At 38.0% G+C, this 22,503-nt stretch overlaps 1 protein-coding gene across 1 annotated transcript in view; it reads right to left on the reverse strand.

The window, feature by feature from the left end:
• The window catches only part of LOC117303642 (disks large homolog 5-like), a 50,640-nt gene extending 45,860 nt beyond the window's left edge, over positions 1-4,780 (reverse strand). The window contains exon 1 of the mRNA XM_033787874.1: positions 4,488-4,780. Within this exon, the coding sequence (XP_033643765.1) occupies positions 4,488-4,659 (172 nt within the window). The 5' untranslated portion in view covers positions 4,660-4,780. The remainder of the gene's footprint in view (positions 1-4,487) is intronic.
• Positions 4,781-22,503: the final 17,723 nt, after the last annotated feature.

Genomic DNA, 22,503 nt, shown 5'->3' on the forward strand with positions numbered 1-22,503 from the left:
TGTCCTTTCCATTGTTGATATCCTGATAGCCTTCCATTGTTAAAAATCTTGATGTCCAATTCCAGCATATTATCCGTGAGATTATCAGTTAATTCGGTTGAGTGGTTTTGGAAACGAGAACTAAGAACATGCTTTCTTTGTGTCATTCAGAGTTAGACAATAACATGGCTGTGTGAACATGAAAGTGTCAGTTTCTCTACAACGATCAACGACTTTAATCAAACAAAATTGGTGATGGGAAACTGTGGTTACAACGGAAGGAAAAACTAATGTAATTAGACATGAATGAACTTGTTTTACTAACAACAATTTTATTGTCGTGGCCAAGCGGGATAAGAACACCAGACTCTGGTGTTTCTGATCAGCAGAGGTGGGTTAGACGTCCCGGTTGTGCCACTTGTGTCCTTTAAAGCAAGACAAAGCAAGATAAAGCAAGACCTTGGGGCGTGGCGTAAAGTTCTAGGTCCCGTGTGTTGTGTAATATACAGTAAAGAACCCAATGCATTTTATCATAAAGATAAGGGACTTGCAGCATATTGTGCCATGAGCAATTACATTTCTTAGCTGTACATGTAGAAACTACATACTGTACATTCAGCTGAAACTTTCAAATGTGATTCTTAAAGGAACACGTTGCCTTGGATCGGACGAGTTTGTCTATAAAAAGGGTTTGTAACCGTTTTTTATAAAATGCATATGGTGGTTGGAAAGATGTTTTAAAAGTAGAATACAATGATCCACACATATTTGCCTTGAAATTGCGTGGTTTTCCTTTTACTGTGCGAACTAACATGGTCGACTCCCATAAATGGCCGACCGTGTTAGTCGACGAGGTAATGTAAAAGGAAAACCGTGCAATTTAGAGGCATGTTTGTGTGGATCATTGTATTCTACTTTTACAACATCTTTCTACCCATATGCATTTTATAACAAACGGTTACAAATGCTTTTCAAAGACCAACTCGACCGATCCAAGGCAACGTGTTCCTTTAATGTACCTTTCTTTTGTAACTTTCCCTATAAATCAGCATTCAGCATGTATACATTTTATTGCATCTTTCTTTATAATTCTGGTACAACCATTAGCCCGTCAGCCTAGGAAAATAATGCAAATGAAGTTATTCGCTCTACAGATAATGTATGAGTGACGTAGACCAGAAATTTTACTTTAACAAAATCAATCGACGACCCTAGCTTTAAAACATGGATTTTCCTGCTACTGTAATTGCTTACTTTTTGTTGCTAATAGTAGTGAAACCACGCATGGGTGCCCTGGTACAGTATATGAAAGCACCATTTACAATGTAAGCTCTTCGGCGTGTGTGAGAAATCTCGTCTCCGCAATTCATTAGCAGCAGTTCGCTTCGACTCAATTATTTCAGAAAGTGATTAGTCCGACATGGATTTGTTTGTCATTGAGATGAGGGTGATGAATGGCTCTCCAATTAAATTTGTTTATTAACGAGTTTGTTTTACGTCAGAATGCGGTTTCAACAAACGCCACCGGTTGTGTCGACTTGGATTTAACAGATTGACTTTTCTATTAATTAGACAATTTGTTTTGGCGGGCTTTCTTTGGTTTCTGGTATTGAAATCAATGCATTCAAATCAAGGCTGAATCGAGGGGAAAATGGTCTGGTTCCCAATTGTACATTGAGACGCTGTAATTGTATGCTATTTGCAAACAGGGAACATGTCCTGATTCTTGACAATTCTTACGAAACCTCAAAATTTCCAACCTCAAAATGTTTTTTTTTCATTGGATTTTCAGACAAACATTGAGGCAACAGAGGCAATTGATTTAAATAACAAATTTGCAAAAAAAACACTTTTCTTGGGGGGGGGGGGTTGACAAATTATATATAAAAAAAATGGTTCAGTAACTTTTACCAACAATAACAACACTTTAAAGAGATTAAAAAACAAATAAACAAACAAATGAAAAATAAGACTGAACAGGAGCTGCTGTATACAGTGACAACATGTCTACTTTATCTTCCCTTTTCCAGCACCGGGCAACCATTTTGTACTAATAGCGCGAAAAGTATTGAGGAAAATAATCAACCTCAATTTCTTGTTAAATTCTGCAGCGGCTGTTTTTTTTCTCCTTCTTTTCTTCTATTTGCCGATGGCTGAATCCAAGCAATGTTTTTTGTTCTTCTTCGTGGTTGTGATCAAGAAAGTCGGTCCCTATCTGTGAGGCTGTGATTAGCTTACTAATTAAGTAATAGTCCACACGAACCAGGCTTGACCAAGAACGTGTCGTGCCGAGGAGCGAGGAAAACAAAATCTATCTCAGACGAAGTAAGCACTGTAATGTGATGTTATTTGTTCTGACATGGCGAGAGAAAAAACAGGAAATTCTAAATTGGATGGTCTTTGAAATAGCCATTGGCCAGTGGCCGGAATTGAGTGTTTTTATGACTGGGTCAGTTATTTCACAGTCAAACAACTTCTCCTGTCTTTCATGTCTATAGTGTTTATTCAAATGCATAAACTTAATATATTGAAAAATAATGTTGGTGAATAATAACTAATGCAACAGAATCAAACAGACCATGCAGTTTGATATTGATGGATTTAGCAACAACTTTCTGCTTAAAACATTCGCTGCTACAACTTGAAATGTTTGCATCCCACTATCTTCAGATTTCCCTTAATGAATGTTCCAGGCTCTTGAACACTCCAGACATTCGACGCATCTGAACGAGATAAAATACTAGTGAGTAGTGTTTACTGATAGTCGGCTGGATAAATAGAGTGTAACAACTCTTGGAGTGAGAGAGTTTTCCATTAAATTCACCGTCAAACTCTGGATATGTTAAATGAAAAAGTACGTACAGCATTTGGGATAAAAAAAATTAAACAAGCTAATGAAGCCATTGTACTTTTTCCTTAAAGAAAAGGTTTATTTCAAAATTACAGTAAACTTGTTTTATCAGTATTTTAGAGAGCATTCATTCCCGTATAATCATCACAAACCACTCATACATTGCCAATATTGATCATATCTTGAATCCAATTCTGGCATTAAAAATGCCAACAGAAAAACCATGAAATAGAAAATTTAGTTTTGTGTTTGGAAACTTGGGATACTGTAAAGTTAATACACAACATTGGAAAATTTCATACATGTATCTGGACATGACTTTAAGTTTGACCTCTTTATATGAATGGAAGGTCAAATCTTGTCTTTGTTTGCGGTCGCTGTGTGATATTTTTTTAACCTTTTAATTAAACATATCCCCTAATGTGAGATTATGAACTCTAATCTAAATTTGCATTTTTCATATAAAAAATACATTTTGGTTGAAGCCGCTTGTGGCGGCTTTGGTCTCTAAAGGGTTAAACTATTATCTGGATACAGTTTAGGAATTTTAAACGTCTTAAGTACAGTCTCCCGACGATGATCACGATTGCGGCACGCTGGGTGAATTACTAATAAACAAATCGGCTCTTTTCAGACCCGTCACATCTTCAAAGGAGATTAATTACCCGCCAAATTGAAGAAAATAACATTTATGCTGGAATTGTTTATGAATTAAATTCTGCACTGACTTGCAGTTATTTAAAAGGTATTATAGCCTATAGAATTGGTAAGGATAAAAATGTCTCATTTTTAATCTGAAAGCTTACTGGTTATATAAAGTTCGTATTACAACAACAAAAATTCGGTGAAATATCTCCCTCTAAAATAATATGTCAGAAAACTATGTCTAACAACCTATATTAAAAACCCCCAAAAAACGCAACAGCTGCAACGAAATAAGGACAACGTGTTCACTGCTGAAAATTGTGCATGGTTTTTCACTACATTGTATTTTCTCCTGAATCACACTTTGCTTGATCAAGCATAAATTTTCACAGGTTCGTTATGTCATGTAATTTTGGTTGATCACACAAAACATGAACACCGTCTCTAACTCTCTGACTATTTTGTCAGATCTCCTTAACCTGCATAAGAGACTTACTGGGTAGAATAAATTCTTTTAAGAACTTGGCTTGCTTTATACTATGTACATGTAAGTAGATGTTTCAGCGCTAGTACATGAAGTAGAATATAAGGCAAGACAAATTCTCAAAAGTGTAAATCTACCCAGCAAGTACAGTGAACGATTTCCCCTGTAAAGCAGAGGAAAATGCTACACAAAGTGTTTCAATTGCAACTCAAAAATCAAGATTTGCTATTATAATCAGCATTCAGTGTGCACCAATAAGGCCTGTCTACATATAATCTTTCCCTAAAGTAGATACACACATGGTATTCCCGCAAACCTACCATTCATTGATACCTCACCATGCAATGCCTCAATTGAAAGAAACTGATGAAAACACAAGCTTAAAGGACTGTGAAGATTTACTTGTACAAAATGACGACAGACTAAATCCTAGTGTATCGAGTGTCAGTGTCGGTGGCTTTCGAACAAGAAACTGGCGTTGCATGCATTAACACGTCATACATTGCTTTCACAAAACACTAGCCTTACCTTTCCGTCTGCGCTTTGGAAGTCGCTGTAGGAATGAAAGACTCGGCCATTTGGCGGCCATTTTGTATCGGGTCTCCATGTTCCACTTGACGCCCATTTTGTCCGAGAGGTCGTAGGTGGCCGGCATGTGGGACGTGAGAACTGTCCCATTGTGGCCAAGCATAGTTCTCATTACTCAGATAAACCCTCCATAAGTCGTGATTATTTATGCCAAATTTTCATGTCTATCCACGTCTCATCTCAATTTCTCTCGACGAAAGTTATTTTATGACCAACACGTGGAGTCTACAATACATGTAGATGTCACCCCTACGCCAGAGTTCAATTTCAAAATAAAATCTTTGCTATCTAAGACAACAAAGATGTAGTTGTCTCTTAGTCTTATAGTCCAGAGATGTTGCTTTCCACAGATATATAAATAAAATCTAAGACAACAAAGATGCAGTGTTGCTGTGGGGATCAGAGAGTAAATCCAGTACGTCTCTAATTACCACAAATACGGGGAGTCATCACCTCCTGCTTTAAACTGGTACACACTTACTGATCGCCAGCAATCCATGCAATGGCTCTGATCACAGAAACGTCCTCTGCTCATTTCAGGACAAACACGGGGAGTTCACAGTGCATGCGGACACTGCACGCTAGAATCGGACTAAGTTCGAGTCCTGAGTCACTCTGTATTCCGGTAATCAGTTGTTGGTTGATGATACACACAGACAATGAGAGCAGTCGTTACTACGGTAGATAATTAATCATCAATGACTTGACCGAGCCACAAGCTGAGAGAGGGTAACCGCATACGATACGTCAACGTTGTTTCATTATCACAGACTACGGTCAGATAAAACATACATGATGTATATATTGACACACAACTCCACGGTTTACAGCCATTATACACTTTCGGAACAGAACAAAAAAAGTCACAGATTTACAAATAACTTGCAGGGTTTAAAGAAGGTAATGGTGAAAGACTTCTCTTGAAATATTTTTCCATGAAATGCTTTACTTTTTGAGAAAACATTAAAACAATTATAAATTTTCGATGTCGAGAATTACGGATTTATTTTAAACACATGTCATGACCAGCGAAATGTGCGGAAACAAGGGTGGGTTTTCCCGTTATTTCCGACCGACTCCGATGACCAATTGAGCCTCAATTTTCACAGGTTTGTTATTTTATATATACATGTAAGTTGTGATACACGAAGTGTGGGCCTTGAACAATACTGTTTACCGAAAGTGTCCAATGGCTTTAAGTACAACATTGGCATAAACAAACCTCATAATAATTAATTGTTGCAAATTGTACATTCTTTTGAAGCATTTCTTATCTGAATCTTACATTTTGTATTATTCAAGTAGACATAACATGTTTAGAATTGGTCTAAAATGTAAAACTGTTACATGTGGAGAACCCCTACATTACATGTACACCTTTCAGAAAATGTAACCTCATCACTGCAAAAATAGAGTTTCAAAATAGCACTTAAAAACAAAAAGAGCAAACCAACTATATACAGCTGAGAAGTTAACATGCCTGCAGTATCCACACAGGCACATTATGCATTTCCTACAACATCTAGACGGTAACCTAGACTGGTTGCCATGGTTTCCCGCTTTCCATTCACATTCATTTAAGGAAAAAAGGACTTCTTCTAGAGTTGTTTCTTGGGTACCTGGAGGCATCGATGCTATGGGGAGGATTACAGGACTGCGAAGTGGGGAGATTACGGACCGAGGAAAGAGTAAATGAGTTTTGAACTGACCCAAGATACAACAAACCTTTAATTTACAGTGAAGGGTATCACTCTTTCAATTACTGCCAATAAAAACATACTTGGTTAGAAGTAAATGTATGGTTAGCTTTTGTCGTACAAATTTGCATGCCTTCATACACCTAATAAAAGGCTTTCAGGCCGGAAAACTTTTAATTTTGGGGTAAGAAATTACCTCTTTCTCAACAACTACGTTACGTCAGAGAGAGCCATTCTCACTATGTTTTTTACCATCAACAGCTCTTCATTGCACCTTATCATGTAATTTTTGACGCTAACAATTATTTTGAGAAATTACCAATGATATCCAGTGCCTTTTAAAACAAGACAAGGCAATCTCAAAAGATGTCCCTTCTGACAAGAACGGAGCAACTGAAAACTCTAAGTCAGAATGGTAAGGACTCTCTCTCTCCACTTCACACAATTACCTTGGAAACTATAATCCCGGACAGGAATATGCATGAGTATTCCAACCGCAATGCTCTTCCTATGGGAATACCGCGGTGCATTATTCACTAATTTCATAATCCTCGCGGATAATTTTCAAAACTTCTTTTTCTGATTTGCACGACAAACAGTGCATCGTATCCACAAGGGAGCATGAAAAGTCCATTTGGATGATGAGTTTTCAGTTTTTTGGTCGTCTTCAGAATTTTCATTTCTGGCGTTGTAATCACCGAGGGAGAACTTGAAATTGGATTCACCTTTTCTTACGTAAATCATGAATACAAAAACGGAACCTGTAAAGCACTATATCAGCGTCAATTACTCTTCAAGATGGACTCCGCCTTAACAATGCCTTAACATTTCAATGCAGATACCCACAACATCACTTCGTAATCCAACTATCTGTCTGCTCTGGCAATTTGTACGACTCGGGGTTTCCCCTTAACTTTTTTTTCCCAGTTTTCGTTGACAACTCACAAATGTGACCACCTTTTTAAAAGAAATTTTCACAGGTCAGTTTTATTGTTTACATTTATATAGGATTTTAAAACAATCCAATGGTTATTAAAAAAAAGCAAAGGTGTCCTTAGCCTTTAAACATATAAATAAAATAAACACAAACAAAGAAGCAGAAACTCTTGATGTTAAGTCGCACCAGGGCTAGTTTCCAACCCTCCGCTAAACCACCTGCCTCTGTCGAGTCTGGAGAGAGTCCGGAGACTCCACGTCAACTCAATTTCATCTCAACCTCATCCCCAGGGCCTCTTTGATCATGAAGGGAGACAAGGTTGACAAATTATATATTCCACATCAACGAGACAAATCTTTACAAATGTGTGGTATTCTGTTACAAAACAGAAACGCAATCCAAAACACTTTTCTCTCAAGCATTAAGCACCTGTCGGAAGATGCTAAATACCAACGATGATGAACAGAAATCAAAGACATGTCTGCCAACGTGACTACTACGTACATCCAAGGAAACATCACATCTTAGAATTCTCACCAAGTTATTTAATTTACGCACCTGTGGAGAAGCTCAGAGCAACGACCTTTTGAGAAAATGAAACAGAAATCAACGACACGTCCACCTACGTGACTACTACATCCAACGAAACACCAGATCAAATAATTCTCACCCAGTTATTAATTTCTGCAGGTTGCTCTCACGTTCTTTTTAAATAACACCATCAACGAACACACAAGAGTTTTCTATCCGAGGGGAAATCAAGTGCCATGTTCAGCTCTCTCTGCTGGAGACGAGATCCTGCAACTTCTCTCTACTGCAAAACAAGACATGTGAATCACATCCAACGACGTGACAGCAGCCACCAAAACTAAAAAAAGATTGTAAATCCTCTTGAAGATCCGCCAGCCGATCTCGTGGGAGAAACTTTCTCAGACCCAGACAACAGAGTTCTTAAAACCTTCTCCACACCGTTATATGTTAACATTGAAGATCCCTCCAAGCTTGATCTATCAAGAAAACATCTCCAGTAATGTCTGAAAAAAGGAGAAGAAAAAAAAAAACGACCGGCCGAGACTCCGCACTGGTATCTAAATAATTTGTCTCAGTTTTATTTTCTGTGTTTCAAGCCCCAGAGCAAGAGCACGAACCACCTCTAAGTTATTATCGAGCGGCCGGGAAAAACCGTGTACACGCGACGGAGCCCAGATTAATTAAACCCTCGCGGGAACGGGTCACACGGGTCTGCGTTCGTTGTTAGACATCATGAAGTGATGGTACATAACTCTTGAAGTTTAATCACTGGAATGCATGTAACGTAGGAGCGTGCCTTGGATCAGAACCGTGGAGATTCGCAACTACTGACAACGAGGCACTCCAAAAGCACACTGACACAGCTTTCACTCGTAGATGTTTATCTAGATACGACCAGATAAATGTTCAACTTACACAACGGGATAGCGTCGTCGAGGTATATTAGTTTTCTCCTATTACCCACTCACTGATTTAAAGCTTTGCAGTACAGTGGGAAAAGAGATTGGGGCAACATTTTTATCAGTTAATCTCTCAGCAAGAGCAAGTTCTGATAACGTCTCCATTTTTAAAATATTAAGAGTATAAATTCAGTAATAAGTACAGCAGTAATGCCAGAAGCAGTACTGTTACCAAATGATGGGCAGTGTCCCTCATCTTGATTCAATACATGAGGCAAATCAAAGCAGCAGTGTTTCTAAGATAAAACGGCAAAGCTTCCATGCCCCATGGAAACTGCCTTAGTCTTCAGAACACCAAAACAAATATCTACTACTTTCCTATATGGGTATGACCAATGCCACACACTGTACATTATCTTGATTCAAGATATAGGTAGACCAGAAACAGGGGTGCCCTCTATCAGCAGAAGATGACTAGCCCAATCAAGAATGAAGAAACTGCCCCTTTAAGAACAAACATTTTATTCATGACAAACTATCAGAAGAAAGTGCCCTCTATCAACAGAAGATGTCCAGCCCCACCAAGATTGAAGTTCAATTTAGCACTGGACCAATTTGAACTGCCCCTGTAAAGGCACTGGACACAATTGGTAATGACTCAACACACTGTACACTATCTTGATTCAAGACAGTGGGTAAATCAGAAACAGGGGTGCCCTCTATCAGCAGAAGATGCCCAGCCCCACCAAGAACAAAGTTCAAATGCGTCAACCAAGTTGTACCACCCCTTTAAGGCTAAACGACCAAACTTCTCATGAAAAACTATCAGTAGGACGTCCCTCTATCAGCAGCAAATGACCAGCGCTACCAAGAACGAAGTTCAAGGTGCCCACCAACTCGAACCGCCCCTTTAAGCCTTAGAACACCAAACCTCTTAAAAGCCATACTCAGAGTAAAGATGGATGCTCTCTAAGTACACACGCTTCCCTCTCGCTCAAGGTCTTCCTTTATATCATGATTCAATTGTTAGATGACTCCGAGTCCGATGCCATCGTTCACAATGGCCTGTGTCAATATCAATCTAAGACTTAATCAAATCCTTCTCCGCTTATACAAGACTGATGAATGATAAATTCATACGGAGCAGCTCTATAATATAAGTTTTTCTATAATTTCTTGGTACTATATAAAGAGGTTCCACTGTGAGACATTAAAAGAAAACTACCATTAAGCAAACACCATTATAGTAAGTAAGTAAAAAAAAAAAAAAAAAAAAAAAAAATTCACATAAGAAAGTATTGTTCCCTGTTTGTAAACATGGCTTGTATCATAGGGATCTTGCAGTCTACACAAAAACCTGCAAAGTTGTATTTTATTGATTATAATAATAATTTTGGAAGGCTAGTCATCTTTGCATTATAAAATGTAGTCTGGCTAGAGTTGGTTATTTCAAGAGGTTCTTGGTTGTTAATTGAAATATAAATTGTACGCACCAAGAAAAGATCAAGAAATATACCACAGGGCCAATGGGGTAGGTTTGGGGTTAGACCATAGAGTTATACATAAGAACTAGAGGGCGCACGAGTGATGCTTCGTGCACAAACGCCAAGGGATCGCAAGATGACAAGTGCGTCATTCTGCACGCGCGTAGAATATGAAATACACGTTTGAGGTTTTTTTTATTGACCGCTCACCCGATGCTGTTTGTTCAACTTACCAAATGGCCGCACAAGCACACGGTGTGAGATGCCAGTTTTGTCAACTTAGAAAATGGTTGCCTGCGCGCATGCCGGAGCGCGTATATAGGCCCGTGCGCCCTCTAGCTCTTATATATAACTCTATAATAATAATTTTGAAGGGCTAGTCATCTTTGCATTATAAAATGTAGTCTGGCTAGAGTTGGTTATTTCGAGAGGTTCTTGGTTGTTAATTGAAATATAAATTGTACGCACCAAGAAAAGATCAAGAAATATACCACAGGGCCAATGGGGTAAGTTTGGGGTTAGACAAATTGGCTGGAATGGGATTTGAACCCACGACCTACAGATTATCATGCCAGGGCTTTACCAACAGAGCCATCTAGGGAATGAAATATACCCATTTGGAGCTTAAATGCCAGGGGGTTATTCAATCACGAATCCATAAACTACTTCTGGAAACTACAAGTAACAAACGCAAGAAGTTTAACTCGTGCAAAATCATCGATCTCTTGGGTCTCCGAAGATAGAGAGAGCAAATCCCTCTGAGAAAGAACGACCACTGGCAGGTGAAAGCGCCTTATTGTCATCCACTAAAAAATCTATGACCCGCTCAGGTTTCTGCAAGATGAGCAAATCGCTCGTCATACAATCTCCTCCGAACTCCTTGAAAAAATCGTTTTGAGGAGGTCTATTAATAGAGTGCTTTTTAATTACGCAGACAAAAGAGGTGAATGATTTTATATGAGATTGTTCTCGTGAGTGTAAATGACCGGTCATTATCATGATTTGGGGACGTTAAAGACTGGTTGTTAATGATTGGTCTTTTGGTCACGAATGACCAAATGGATTGTCTTGGGACTGTTCCCGGATTTAAATTTAATTTGGTTGAGAAGGCTTTTAGTGACCAGTCATTTTATCGACTGGCCGTTAAAAGCCTTGTTGCTAATGACTGGTGCTTCAGTCACTAAGGACCAATCTTTAATTGGCTGGTCTCATAGGGACTTATATTTTTCATTGATCTTCAGTGTTTTGGTTGATCATAGGATAATGACTGCATAAAGACCAATCAATAAGTCTATGAATACCATAATCACAGTTGCTTTAATTTGGATTGCCGCAATTAAATTAAGCCTGATTAGTATGCGCACAAAATCCTTGGGAAAAAAAAACCCAGAACCGTATTCTTCCTGCACGGTTTTCGACAACCACCTTTTGAAATGACATTTCCACTTAGTTATTGTATACATCTACATAATATAGGATTAAAACAATCAAACGGTTCCAAAAACCAAAGGTATACTTTGCCTTTAAATTTGTAAACAAATATTTTCCTGCTGAAATGCTCTGCAAAATCAGGTGTCAGAAATTTCCCCCATCCCTGAAACTAAACCTGGCGTTCTCTGCCGCAAGCATTTCATCGTGCTAAATTTTTATTTCTGCCAGGATACATGTTAAGTTACAGGGCATGGTAAAAAAAAAAATCGCGCAGCTGTGAAATTGACAACCGTGGCGAGGAAGAAACATTTTTCGGGCGGGTTGCCGTGGCAACCGTAGACATGATCTGATTTAAAATGATTGCCAACTCGCCGGACGGGATGAAGTGTTAATTTTGACATGCATGCGACAAGATAAGCGTAAAGCTGTGAACATTTTCAGGATATTAACAAATTAAAGGCAACTATATAAGGTTCAGATTTTCTCCAGATAGTTTTGATGATCCTCCAGATAATTTTGATGAAATTAGAAAAAAAAAATTATATATCGAAATATTTTCAAACCATGATTTTTCATGAAATTGTTAGCAGCAATTTCACAGTGACTCGCTTTTAAAAAGCCATTGGCATCAGAAATGTGGTTTTCTCAATTACCTCTAGTAGTCGCATTTGCGGACGAACACCAACCCTATAAGTCTGAGAAACGGTTCATGCATGAATCAATTATCAGCTTAAAATTTTTTTGGGTGAGAAAATTATTCAAACCATAATACTTTGGAGGGAATCCTTTCTCAAAATAGAATTATACTATATCAACAGCTGGACAGTGCTACTCACCAAGTAAGTTTTTATGGTCATTAATTTTTGGAGTATTTACAAACTATGACCCTATCTTTAAAGACACTGGACACCTTTGGTAATTGTTAAAGACCAGTCTTCTCACTTGGTGTATCTCAACAAATGCACAAAATAACATACCTGTGAGAATTTGAGCTCAATTGGTTGTCGAAGTTGCGAGATAATAACAAAAGAAATAACACCCTTGTCACAGAAAGTTGTGTGCTTTCATATGCTTGATTTTGAGACCTCCAAATCTAATTCTGAGGTCTCAAAATCAAATTCGATGAAAATTACTTCTATCTCGAAAACTACACTACTTCAGAGGGAAATGTTTCTCACAATGTTTTATATTATCAACAGCTCTCCATTACTCGTTACCAAGTAAGTTTTTATGCTAACAATTTTTTTGAGTAATTACCAATAGTGTCCAGTGCCTTTAATGCTACTTTTAAAGAAATTGCCTATAGATCCACCTTGTTTTTCTTATAATATTATCCTATCCCGGTAATTGCTATCAGATAGTCTTTCCGTCCACATTCGTTTGCAGGATTTACGTTTGTAATAAATCACGCTTCATCTGATTGACGACCAATTTAATTTGAACTTTAAGAAATCTAGCATCACTTATAAAATCAATGAAATTTAAGCTGGGATGTCGCAGTGAGAATTAAATGCCTCTGGCCTTGTTGTTAAGATAAGTATGAAACAAAACGGAAGGACTGGAACCGACTGCCTGAATCCAATTTATCATTTTGCATAAAATTATTCAAATCAATCTGAGTTATGTCTCTACTAATGAACTGATGAATATGTTTTTACAGAAAGCAAGCCAATGTGGAGGCACAGACCTCTATTAAAAGTAGAGCCATAAAATTGGGCTCTGGACCAAATTTCAAAGAGATGCTTGAAATGCTAAAAGCACAAAAAGTAGCGAAGTACAACAAATTATCCTTACAGGAACAAGGTTACCAGCCAAATTACCATGCCACATGTTCAAATTGTGACTGGTATCCTACCCACTTCTGCTTTGCAGAAACTTGTTTTAGCAATATTTCTGCTTTTGAGCATCTCTCCGAAAATGGGCCCAGTGGGTCTAATGGATGGTGAACCAAATCATGGCAAGTTGTCTGCTTGAAAGCTGCTCAGAAATTAAAAATCTCTAATCACAAACAAACAATTCTCTCTCTAGGATCTGAGTTAAACCTTCGACTTCAAAATGTGGAAAACAAATTACAACAGTGGTTTCGAAAAAAATTCACAGCCATTTATCATGTCAACACTTACACAATCATACTTTGCAGCATACAGCAACACAGACCAGCATACTCCTGAAGACGATCAGAGCACACTGATCAAAACGTTTTGAGTTGTTAAATCATCGGTTCATCTCAGAGCCACCACAGATCAAAAAAGAGATTTAATTACATGGTGTCTCCGCAAACCTCCCTTGATTGCATTTTACACCATGCGAAGTTTCAAATCCTACTTAACACTTACAGCTCAAAAGGTAACATGTAAATCACCCAATGGCGATCATTTCAGGCATACTCCTTGACAATATCCAGAACAGAACGGAAACAAAAAATCTATTCACACGGAGTGCGAAAATGAACACATCATGTGAATGAGCACTACGAAATGCACTTAAATGAACAACCTCTCAGATGCCAAAACACGTCCAGCACATCCCAGCGACGAAGCAATTTCAGAAGAAAACAGTCCAATTTCACACATATCCTGAGACACAACCTTCCATTGATGAAGTCCTCCGATGATAATAACGCCCGATCATGACTCAATCACCCCTTCATTCAATAAACCGCAAGTTTACACAACGACGACAAGATATATGCTGCGCTAGAGGGGCGAGCACTGCCCACTGCTTTTAACGACACCACAGACGGTTCTGTGAGGACTTCCAGTCCCCCACCACCTGATGATGATAATTCTCCTAAACACAGAACTACCGAGTGCGTTCTGATTAGGCTGTAGGGGGGTTGACAAGGCAGCGATGCACACACACTCCCACACGCACTGACATCGGCGGAGTAGTATGTAGTATAGGAGGAGTAAAGCAAACAAGTGTCATCTCCTCCACGGTGTAAAGTGATGAGGAGGACAGTCCGTGCATCACCTTGGCTGGAATGCAAACACGAAGACCGCGGACGTGTTTGCCAGATGCAGACAAATGGAATATTTGCCCTGGTTTCAATTACATTCGGATGGCTGCATGTAATGGCATGCATTGCAATCAAAAATTTTCTTCTTGCAATTATGCCTGGACAACCAGTTGCTCATAATAGTCTCATTATCAAAAACAACCACAGAAATTTGCTGAGCATAGATGTTTGCTGAGCATAGACATTTAGCAGAAACGGGTACAAGTCACCTCGTTTTGGCACCTTACATGTACATTTTATAGTCCGTTGTATATGTCCATGTTATACAAATTGTTTTCATCAATGTACATTATCAAAAAATACAGCAATTCACTTAGCAGAAATGAAGTGTGCTTAGCAGAAATGGGTTACCAGTCACACCACCCTTGTAATGCGCAGTTTACCCTGGTCTGGTTTCCCTGCTAATTGGTAACTTGCATATTTTTTAGTTCTTTTGTTAAACCTATTGCTTCCCTTGGATTTCTATCTTATGTATCTTTTAATCTCAAATTCTTTGTAAAATGTTACTTTTTCAAATGGAGATTATTGTATTTTATGACAATTGAGTGTGAAAGTTTCGATCGTTTTTGTTTTTTCAAAAACTAATTCACACAAAGTTTGAACTAAGCTTTACGCCCATTTATTTTTAATTTGAAAAAGTACTTTGTGCACTTGGAAGAATGGCGTGGAACCTTACGCCCTTCTTTCGGCAATCAAAATGTTGATCTGAACTGATTATCCATTTAGCCACTGTACCGCCCAGCCGCATATAGCGATACACTGTATGCGGTACAAGGAAACCTCGCTAGCTTGTGTTTGTAGAAAAAAAAGGAACATCAAAAGAAAACTCGATAGTCATTAGTAGGTCTACGCATTTGTTAATATATCTAGGAAAATAAAACGCTCATTAGTAAACAGGAAACTGGATATTGTAGAAAATTAACGCCTTCGCATTTAATCAGTATGAGCATTGAGCAAGACAAAAGCCTTGAAAAACTATTGTGTTCATTTTATCCGTGCACACAAATATTCGCCAAAACAATTACCGTAGCCGTTTAACGAGAGGCATTTATTGTTCCCATGAGAACTTGTACTTTTATACAAATATTACCGAAAGGGTACAAAATTGTGCATACACATTAGGCCATGGCTATCTTTTAAAATTTGAACTACGATTCCAGTAATTTACTGCAAGAATCTTGAGAAATTGGATTTCAGCAAACTCGGGCGGTGCAGGGACTAAAGGGTTGTTAACATTTATGTTAATCAGTTCAAATTCCCTTCTCATTTATATGAGAAGGGAATTTGATAAAGAATTGAATTTAAATTAAATTTGAACATAGTGTAAACAACAAGTACAGAACTCAACATTGTGTTTGACTAAAAAATAAAAAAAATATTCATAAAAAATGTATGAAGTGTTACAAAAGAAATGCTTAATTCAAAGAAAATGTCTTGTATAGCTCTTGCAAAAGTACAAGTCTTTATTATTCTGTTCATGCCTAATGCATGTATGAAATAATTGCATTCTAAAAAAAGAAGAAACATGTTTTTTGTTATCTACATCCAAAAAGCCTTTTTCATTTCTATGTTATTTATTATTCATTGACAGTAAGCTATCAATCTCATGCGACTTTCATGAAAAGCACCGCCTTCGAAGAAATGCGTTAGGATATTCTTTGATCTTGAAGAGAAAGGGTTGCAGAAACCTTAATCCAACTCTAAATTCCAGCGTATGGTTAATTCATGTAATTCTCAATTTGAAATGGCAGTCGATTTTTTAATTTGGAAAGGGCACTTCCATTGGGAAAATATTAAAGTCTGTGGGAAACTTTTGAAAGGGCACCAAGGTACTTTTTGAACATGTAAGGCCACTTTATCTCTTTAATAAATTTTATGGACTCTTCCATTAGAGAACTGAATGGTTTTTTTTTTCAGCATAAAACTTACACAATATAACGTTCACTTTGTCAGCATTATATTGACAAAAAAATAACCTCAGACCCTACAATTTGAATATAAGGCCATTTTCTATCGATTTTATACATTTTATAGACTTCTTCATTAGAAAAACTGAATGTCAAAAAAGGGTTGCCATGGTTTCCAAGGTAAACATAAAGAGCCAATCCATTACCCTGTTTAACTCCACAAGAGAAACAGTCAATTCTCCTTAGTAAATATTGACCCCCTTATTGTAAAATTAAGTTTCGATAGAACAGATTTCACACGAAGGCAAGGAAGACCGGCGGCAACTGAGATCTCCATTACCTTTCTGAGTCAAACTGAAAAAAGGAGAGAAAATTTGGTCTGGAAAGCTTTTTGATAAATTAAAGGAACACGTTGCCTTGGATCGGTCGAGTTGGTCTTTGAAAAGCGTTTGTAACCGTTTGTTATAAAATGCATATAGTTAGAAAGATGTTGTAAAAGTAGAATACAATGATTCACACAAACATGCCTCGAAATTGCACGGTTTCCTTTTACGTCGTCGACTAACACGGTTGGCCATAAATGACCGACCGTGTTAGTTCTCAAAGTAAAAGGAAAACCACGCAATTTCAAAGCAAGCCTGTGTGGATCATTGTATTCTACTTTTAAAATATCTTTCCAATCATATGCATTTTATAACAAACGGTTACAAATGCTTTTCAAAGACCAACTCGTCCGATCCAAGGCAATGGTTCCTTTAAGTTTGAGCAGGAGTTTCTACAGGCACCACTTGCGCAGACTCAAGCAGCTAGATGTACTGAGGCCCTTCCAAGTTACTTATTGACTTCTCAGTGGCATTTCAACATCATGGACGAACTTCTCTCAGCGATAAAAATATATAAGAAAGAAAAAACACCCATCGATGGCACTTAAAATTCTGCGCCGCTCTGGTCTTAATCAACAGACTATTATTTACCATTTTCCATCTTAAAAAACCCCCCACTAGTTTATACGTTGCTCCGGACAAAAATGCAGTCCCATGAAACAACAGGAAAGAAAAACAAACACTTCATAATGGCATAGAAACATCCAGTGAAGTCTCCCCTGAAATATTAATAATTCTGACAACAAAGTACAATGTATGTAAAGTTGTAGTGTGGCAGTACTGGCACAATCCCTAAAGAGACGATATACAATATATCATCACATTTTTTTAGACAAGGAAAAAAAAGTCTTTTGCTTTCAAAAAGTTAAAGAGACACTACATACATAATTGAAAAGGATTTTAAAAAAAATCACATTTTGGGGATTGTTACTAAAATCTGAAAGAATTTCTTTTAGAAGCAGGACAATATTTCAAAAATCAAGTAATGAACCACTATAGAGAAACTGATTGGGTAAATACTAAAATAGTTTTGAGATGAACAACGAACACAGAGCAACCACGCTTGTTTACTAGTTTCCTCATCAGACTTGCAAGCTACCTGGACATGTACACTGATTAAGTTCACTTATGAGGCGTCCTTGGATTCATTACCAGCTAAATAAATTGGTTTTTGATTCAGAAAGTAATGTTCGCTTAAGTACACTAGAGCATTAGCCAACCCCCCCCCCAAATCCCTTCATTTGCCCTGTTCTGATCGCTCACAGCCTCATGAGTAGAGGTAAAAACCACCCATTAATGATACTTCCTGATTCATCCTAGAGTTTTGCTCAAGTCTAATTTCCAAGCACCACATGATTAAACCAGCCATGCCTCGCAAAGCGCCAGGCATCATCACTTTAGCGTGGGTGTTGAGTTACCATTAGACTGTGGGATTCTGATGGATTTCAGAAGGTCCCATCCGAAAATGCCAAAGCGATAAAAGGTCACCAAAGGTCCCCTGGTAAAACTAAACCCTGAAAATCCACCTGTTTTGGACACGTAAACAAAAACTGCATCGGTTTCATAGTTTTCTACACTGACAAACCCTCATCGATCGGTTTTACATTAAGCCACAACTGAAACGAGCCTGTAACCTAAACCATAATCGTTAGCAATTCGTGGTGAATTGGATAAGATGGTTTCACGGCGGACGCTTCTTGTGTGGTTATAAGGTTTCAGCAATTCAGACAAACCTGGAGAACAAACTAAGCTAGCGGAGGGATGATTGAGGGTGAGCCAAGTGGATACTGACAGCTTTCTTGATGAGATAAAATTCTGAGTTTTAAATGCACTCTTCCAATGGCATTACCGATGCAGTGTTTTAATTTACTGATCCTCTCTATTACTCCGTTTTGTATGTTAATGTCGGCTAGGAATAAACATTCAAGGTTCCCCCAGGAAATGTCCAAACTGTGGGCGCATTCTGGACACAAATTTTGAAAGTTTGGTCAAAGGCCGTTGAATTGAAACGCAGTCTTCGAAATATGCAGCACCAGAGCAAAGGGCACCACGGCAATTGCTGTGATGCTGTGGGATATTTCGAGGACTGGTACACCTTCCCTTTAAAGGCAGTGGACACTCTTGGTAATTACTAAAAATAAACATTATCATAAAACCTTTCTTGATTACGAGCAATGGGGAGAGGTTGATAGTATAAAACATTGTGAGAAACAGCTCCCTCTGATGAAGTGATGCAGTTTTCGAGAAAGAAGTAATTTTCCACGAATTTGATTTCGAGACTTCAGATTTAGAATTTGAGGTCTCGAAATCAAGCATCTGAAAGCACACATCTTCGTGTGATCATTGTGCAACGAGGGTGTTTTTTTCTTTCATTAATATCTCGCAACTTTGACGACCGATTGAGCTAAAATTTTCACAGGTTTGTTATTTTATCATTATGCATATGTTGAGATACACCAACTGTGTAGACTAGTCTTTGACAATTACCAATAGTGTCCAGTGTCTTTAAAACATGTAAAACTAAACAATGAACTCAAGACTACAGGATTATTGACATACCTGTATTTAGTCTAAATTTGAACAGTGTTTCACAGGTACAAAACTCTGTAGTCCTTCCTCCCAGCTACAAGCAAAACAAATTTTTCCGCCCCAACCACAACTCGCTGGAGATTTGCGTCGTCAGTTCAGTGCCTCTTATAAACCCAACCACCTGCATTAACTTGATTATATCCTTTAGGTGTGTGTACAAACATGCGCTGGAACTTCCGTCTACAGCTCCACACTTCGGAGAGCAATTGCCTTAAAGGCTCGAAGCCATTTTCTTTCCCGTAATATTGACATGGAAGTTGGGCCCAGTGGAATTGAAGCAAATCGAGTTGGCATTAAGTTAAATGATGGGCCTGACAAAAATGGGTGTGGCTTGAGGTAAAAAAAAAATGCCAAGAGAGTTTTGCAATGTGACAAGATTTAATTTTATTCCAATTAAACTGATTGAATAGATGTTAAACTGGCATCATGGGTTTAAAGAATATTATTTTGTGTAACACTAATTTAATATCTATTAAATCGTAATAGACTTATGGTACCTGCTGCTAAAATATAAGATTCAAACTGCCTCTAGCTAGCGGGCAATCTTGGTGGTCTAGTTGGTTCTAAGACATTTGCTCTATGTAAAATGCATGTAAAATGCATCTGTGAATTTTTTCACAGAACTGAGCAATGTACTGAGTATCCGATTGTGACAATCAAATGGAAACTAGGTTTGCATTTAACTACTGCAGGTGGGTAGGATTTGGAACTTTGCATGGTGGACGTACGATATGGAAAGGTTTGCTGTAACACCATGTAATATGTCTATCTCTAAATGAGTTGGGTGGTTCGGAAAAGAACCGTTGGTTTCAACTCTGCAAGTAACAATGTATTTGCCATTGACTGTCTTACTCCATATTTTAAAAAAATCATGTCATTTATTTTAAATACACATTTGAAAGAATTAGACTTGAAACCTTAAGTAATTACAACTCTAAAACCTGTACACACAGTAAGTACTAAAACAATATTTGACAATGTTTCGTGCCCGCACAGCACCATTCCAACAAAGCCAACCCACAAGCTGGTAAGTCTCCCATTAATTTTTTCGCCTCCACAGACAAGTCATCTTCGTTATAATAGCCCCCAACGATTGATGGCAGAAAAACAGAATCTTAGACAAGTAGTCCATTAAGCTATCACTTGGAGAGAACGTCCTCCACCTAAGGACGATTTATGAGCGCGCCAGAGCGCCAATATTTTTTCAGCAAGAGTTCTCAAAACATGTCCAAAAGGCATACGTTTTGGACAGCGTCATAACGCGGGACTTTATAGAAAGGAAAGATGGGCAACAACAACAGTGAAGTTCCTGTCGGTAGCAGTGAATTTGCGGTGTGGGTTTACGGTTACAAAAATGATTGAGGCAATTCTTTTAAAATTTAATTAAACTTCGCGTTTGCTTTGTTGTTCGCTTTCTTTTCTTCAAAATCACAATGGTGAACTAAGCAAGAGCTAACTTTGTTTTAATGTCAGGGTACGCACACATGTACATGGGAAGAAGCACTGCAGCTGTTGGTTAATGTATTTAACCCTACTGCCAAACATTGTTCTAACCTAAGCAATTTCTTTATACTTACCACTTAAGCAGCTGTTATATTACTAAGCACTGCACTTGAGATTTCAATTTCTTGTACACACAAACATTAAACCACATCAGGAGTTCAGGGACAAAGTGCACTTGCACTCTTTTCACTTGTAGAGCTGACCATTTAATGAATTTAGCCCTAGGTCATTATTTGATTATCTTGATTTCTGAAGCTACACCAGACCCTACTCTGGTTAACCTATATAGGCATTAGAAGAGATGACAAGGGAGAAACGGAAGCACTTTGAAAGGTACAAAAGTCGAGATTGGGGCAAAGAAAGACAACGTGTTTATAAAGGATGTGAGTTTTCTTTTTGGCTAGGTCAACTCTTTGAAATTAGCTGTGCCATGCAGATGTGACTGGAAAAATTGTTGGAAACCTTTCTCAAGGTAGTTGTTTTTAAAAGAAATAAATTATGTAAAGAAATATACACCATCAGAATCTGTTTGGATGAAACTTTCAAAAGTGACAAAAAACATCTAGATTGTTTTCTGTTACATTTGAATTGAGAGAAAACAAGATGATAAGTATATCTGTAACTTTTTGAATAAATGTTGGCATACATGTATAATATAGCCTAAATTATGAAGACAAATTACAGAGTTTTAATGAAAAAAAAAAAGAAATTGCTAAATTTTACTTTTTACATTTCAGGCATGGAGCAAGACTGCGACGATGAATGCATGGCCTCTAATGCACCTGGTTTAGGCCTTGGTGCCCCTTTCAAAATTCTCCCATAGATTTAAAGATTTTCCAATTATAAAAGAACCTTTGCAAATTCCAGTCCCCAGTATGAGCTTTAATTTAAATATAAAAATATTAGTTTTATGTTGTACAAATTTGATAAGCTGTACAATGGCTTGCCTTTATAACCTTTTGGAAAAAAAATAGAACAATGGTTTACAGATTGTGACCATTGTTTCTGCATCTTGTTCTCTGAAAACTTAATTTCCCAATTGACACTTTGAAATCCGATATTCACCAAATAATATCCCGTAAGACTTAGCTCCTCAAAACATAATCTGCCCTGTTAAACACCACAGCTTGACTCCCTACAAAATGGGGGGGGGGGGGGGGGGAAATATTACGACCCCGACATGCAGACGACTTCAGAAAAGAACTTAAAACAATAATCACAATAATCCAGGGCAGGCAGGGATGGAGGGAATAAAAAAAACAAAAAAAAATGATGTAAATGTCGGCTAAAGAATGAGCCAAAATATATTTCACACCCGCCAGGCCAGGTTAGGCTTTTGTAGTCGGAGAGTGGAGCCAAGTCACCATGGAGTCCGTTACTCTCTGCCAGACAATGTTTGTTCTCTCAGCTACGAGTTGCCGTTAAAGGCACTGAACACTCTTGGTAAATACTCAAACTAATTGTTACCATAACAACTAGCTTGGTAATGAGCAATGGAGAGCTGTTGATGAAACATTGTGAGGAACGGCTCCCCCTCTGAAGTAACATAATTTTTGAGACAGAGTTAACTCCTCAC

This window comes from Asterias rubens, chromosome 20, assembly GCF_902459465.1.
Source record: "Asterias rubens chromosome 20, eAstRub1.3, whole genome shotgun sequence".
Lineage (NCBI taxonomy): Eukaryota > Metazoa > Echinodermata > Asteroidea > Forcipulatida > Asteriidae > Asterias > Asterias rubens.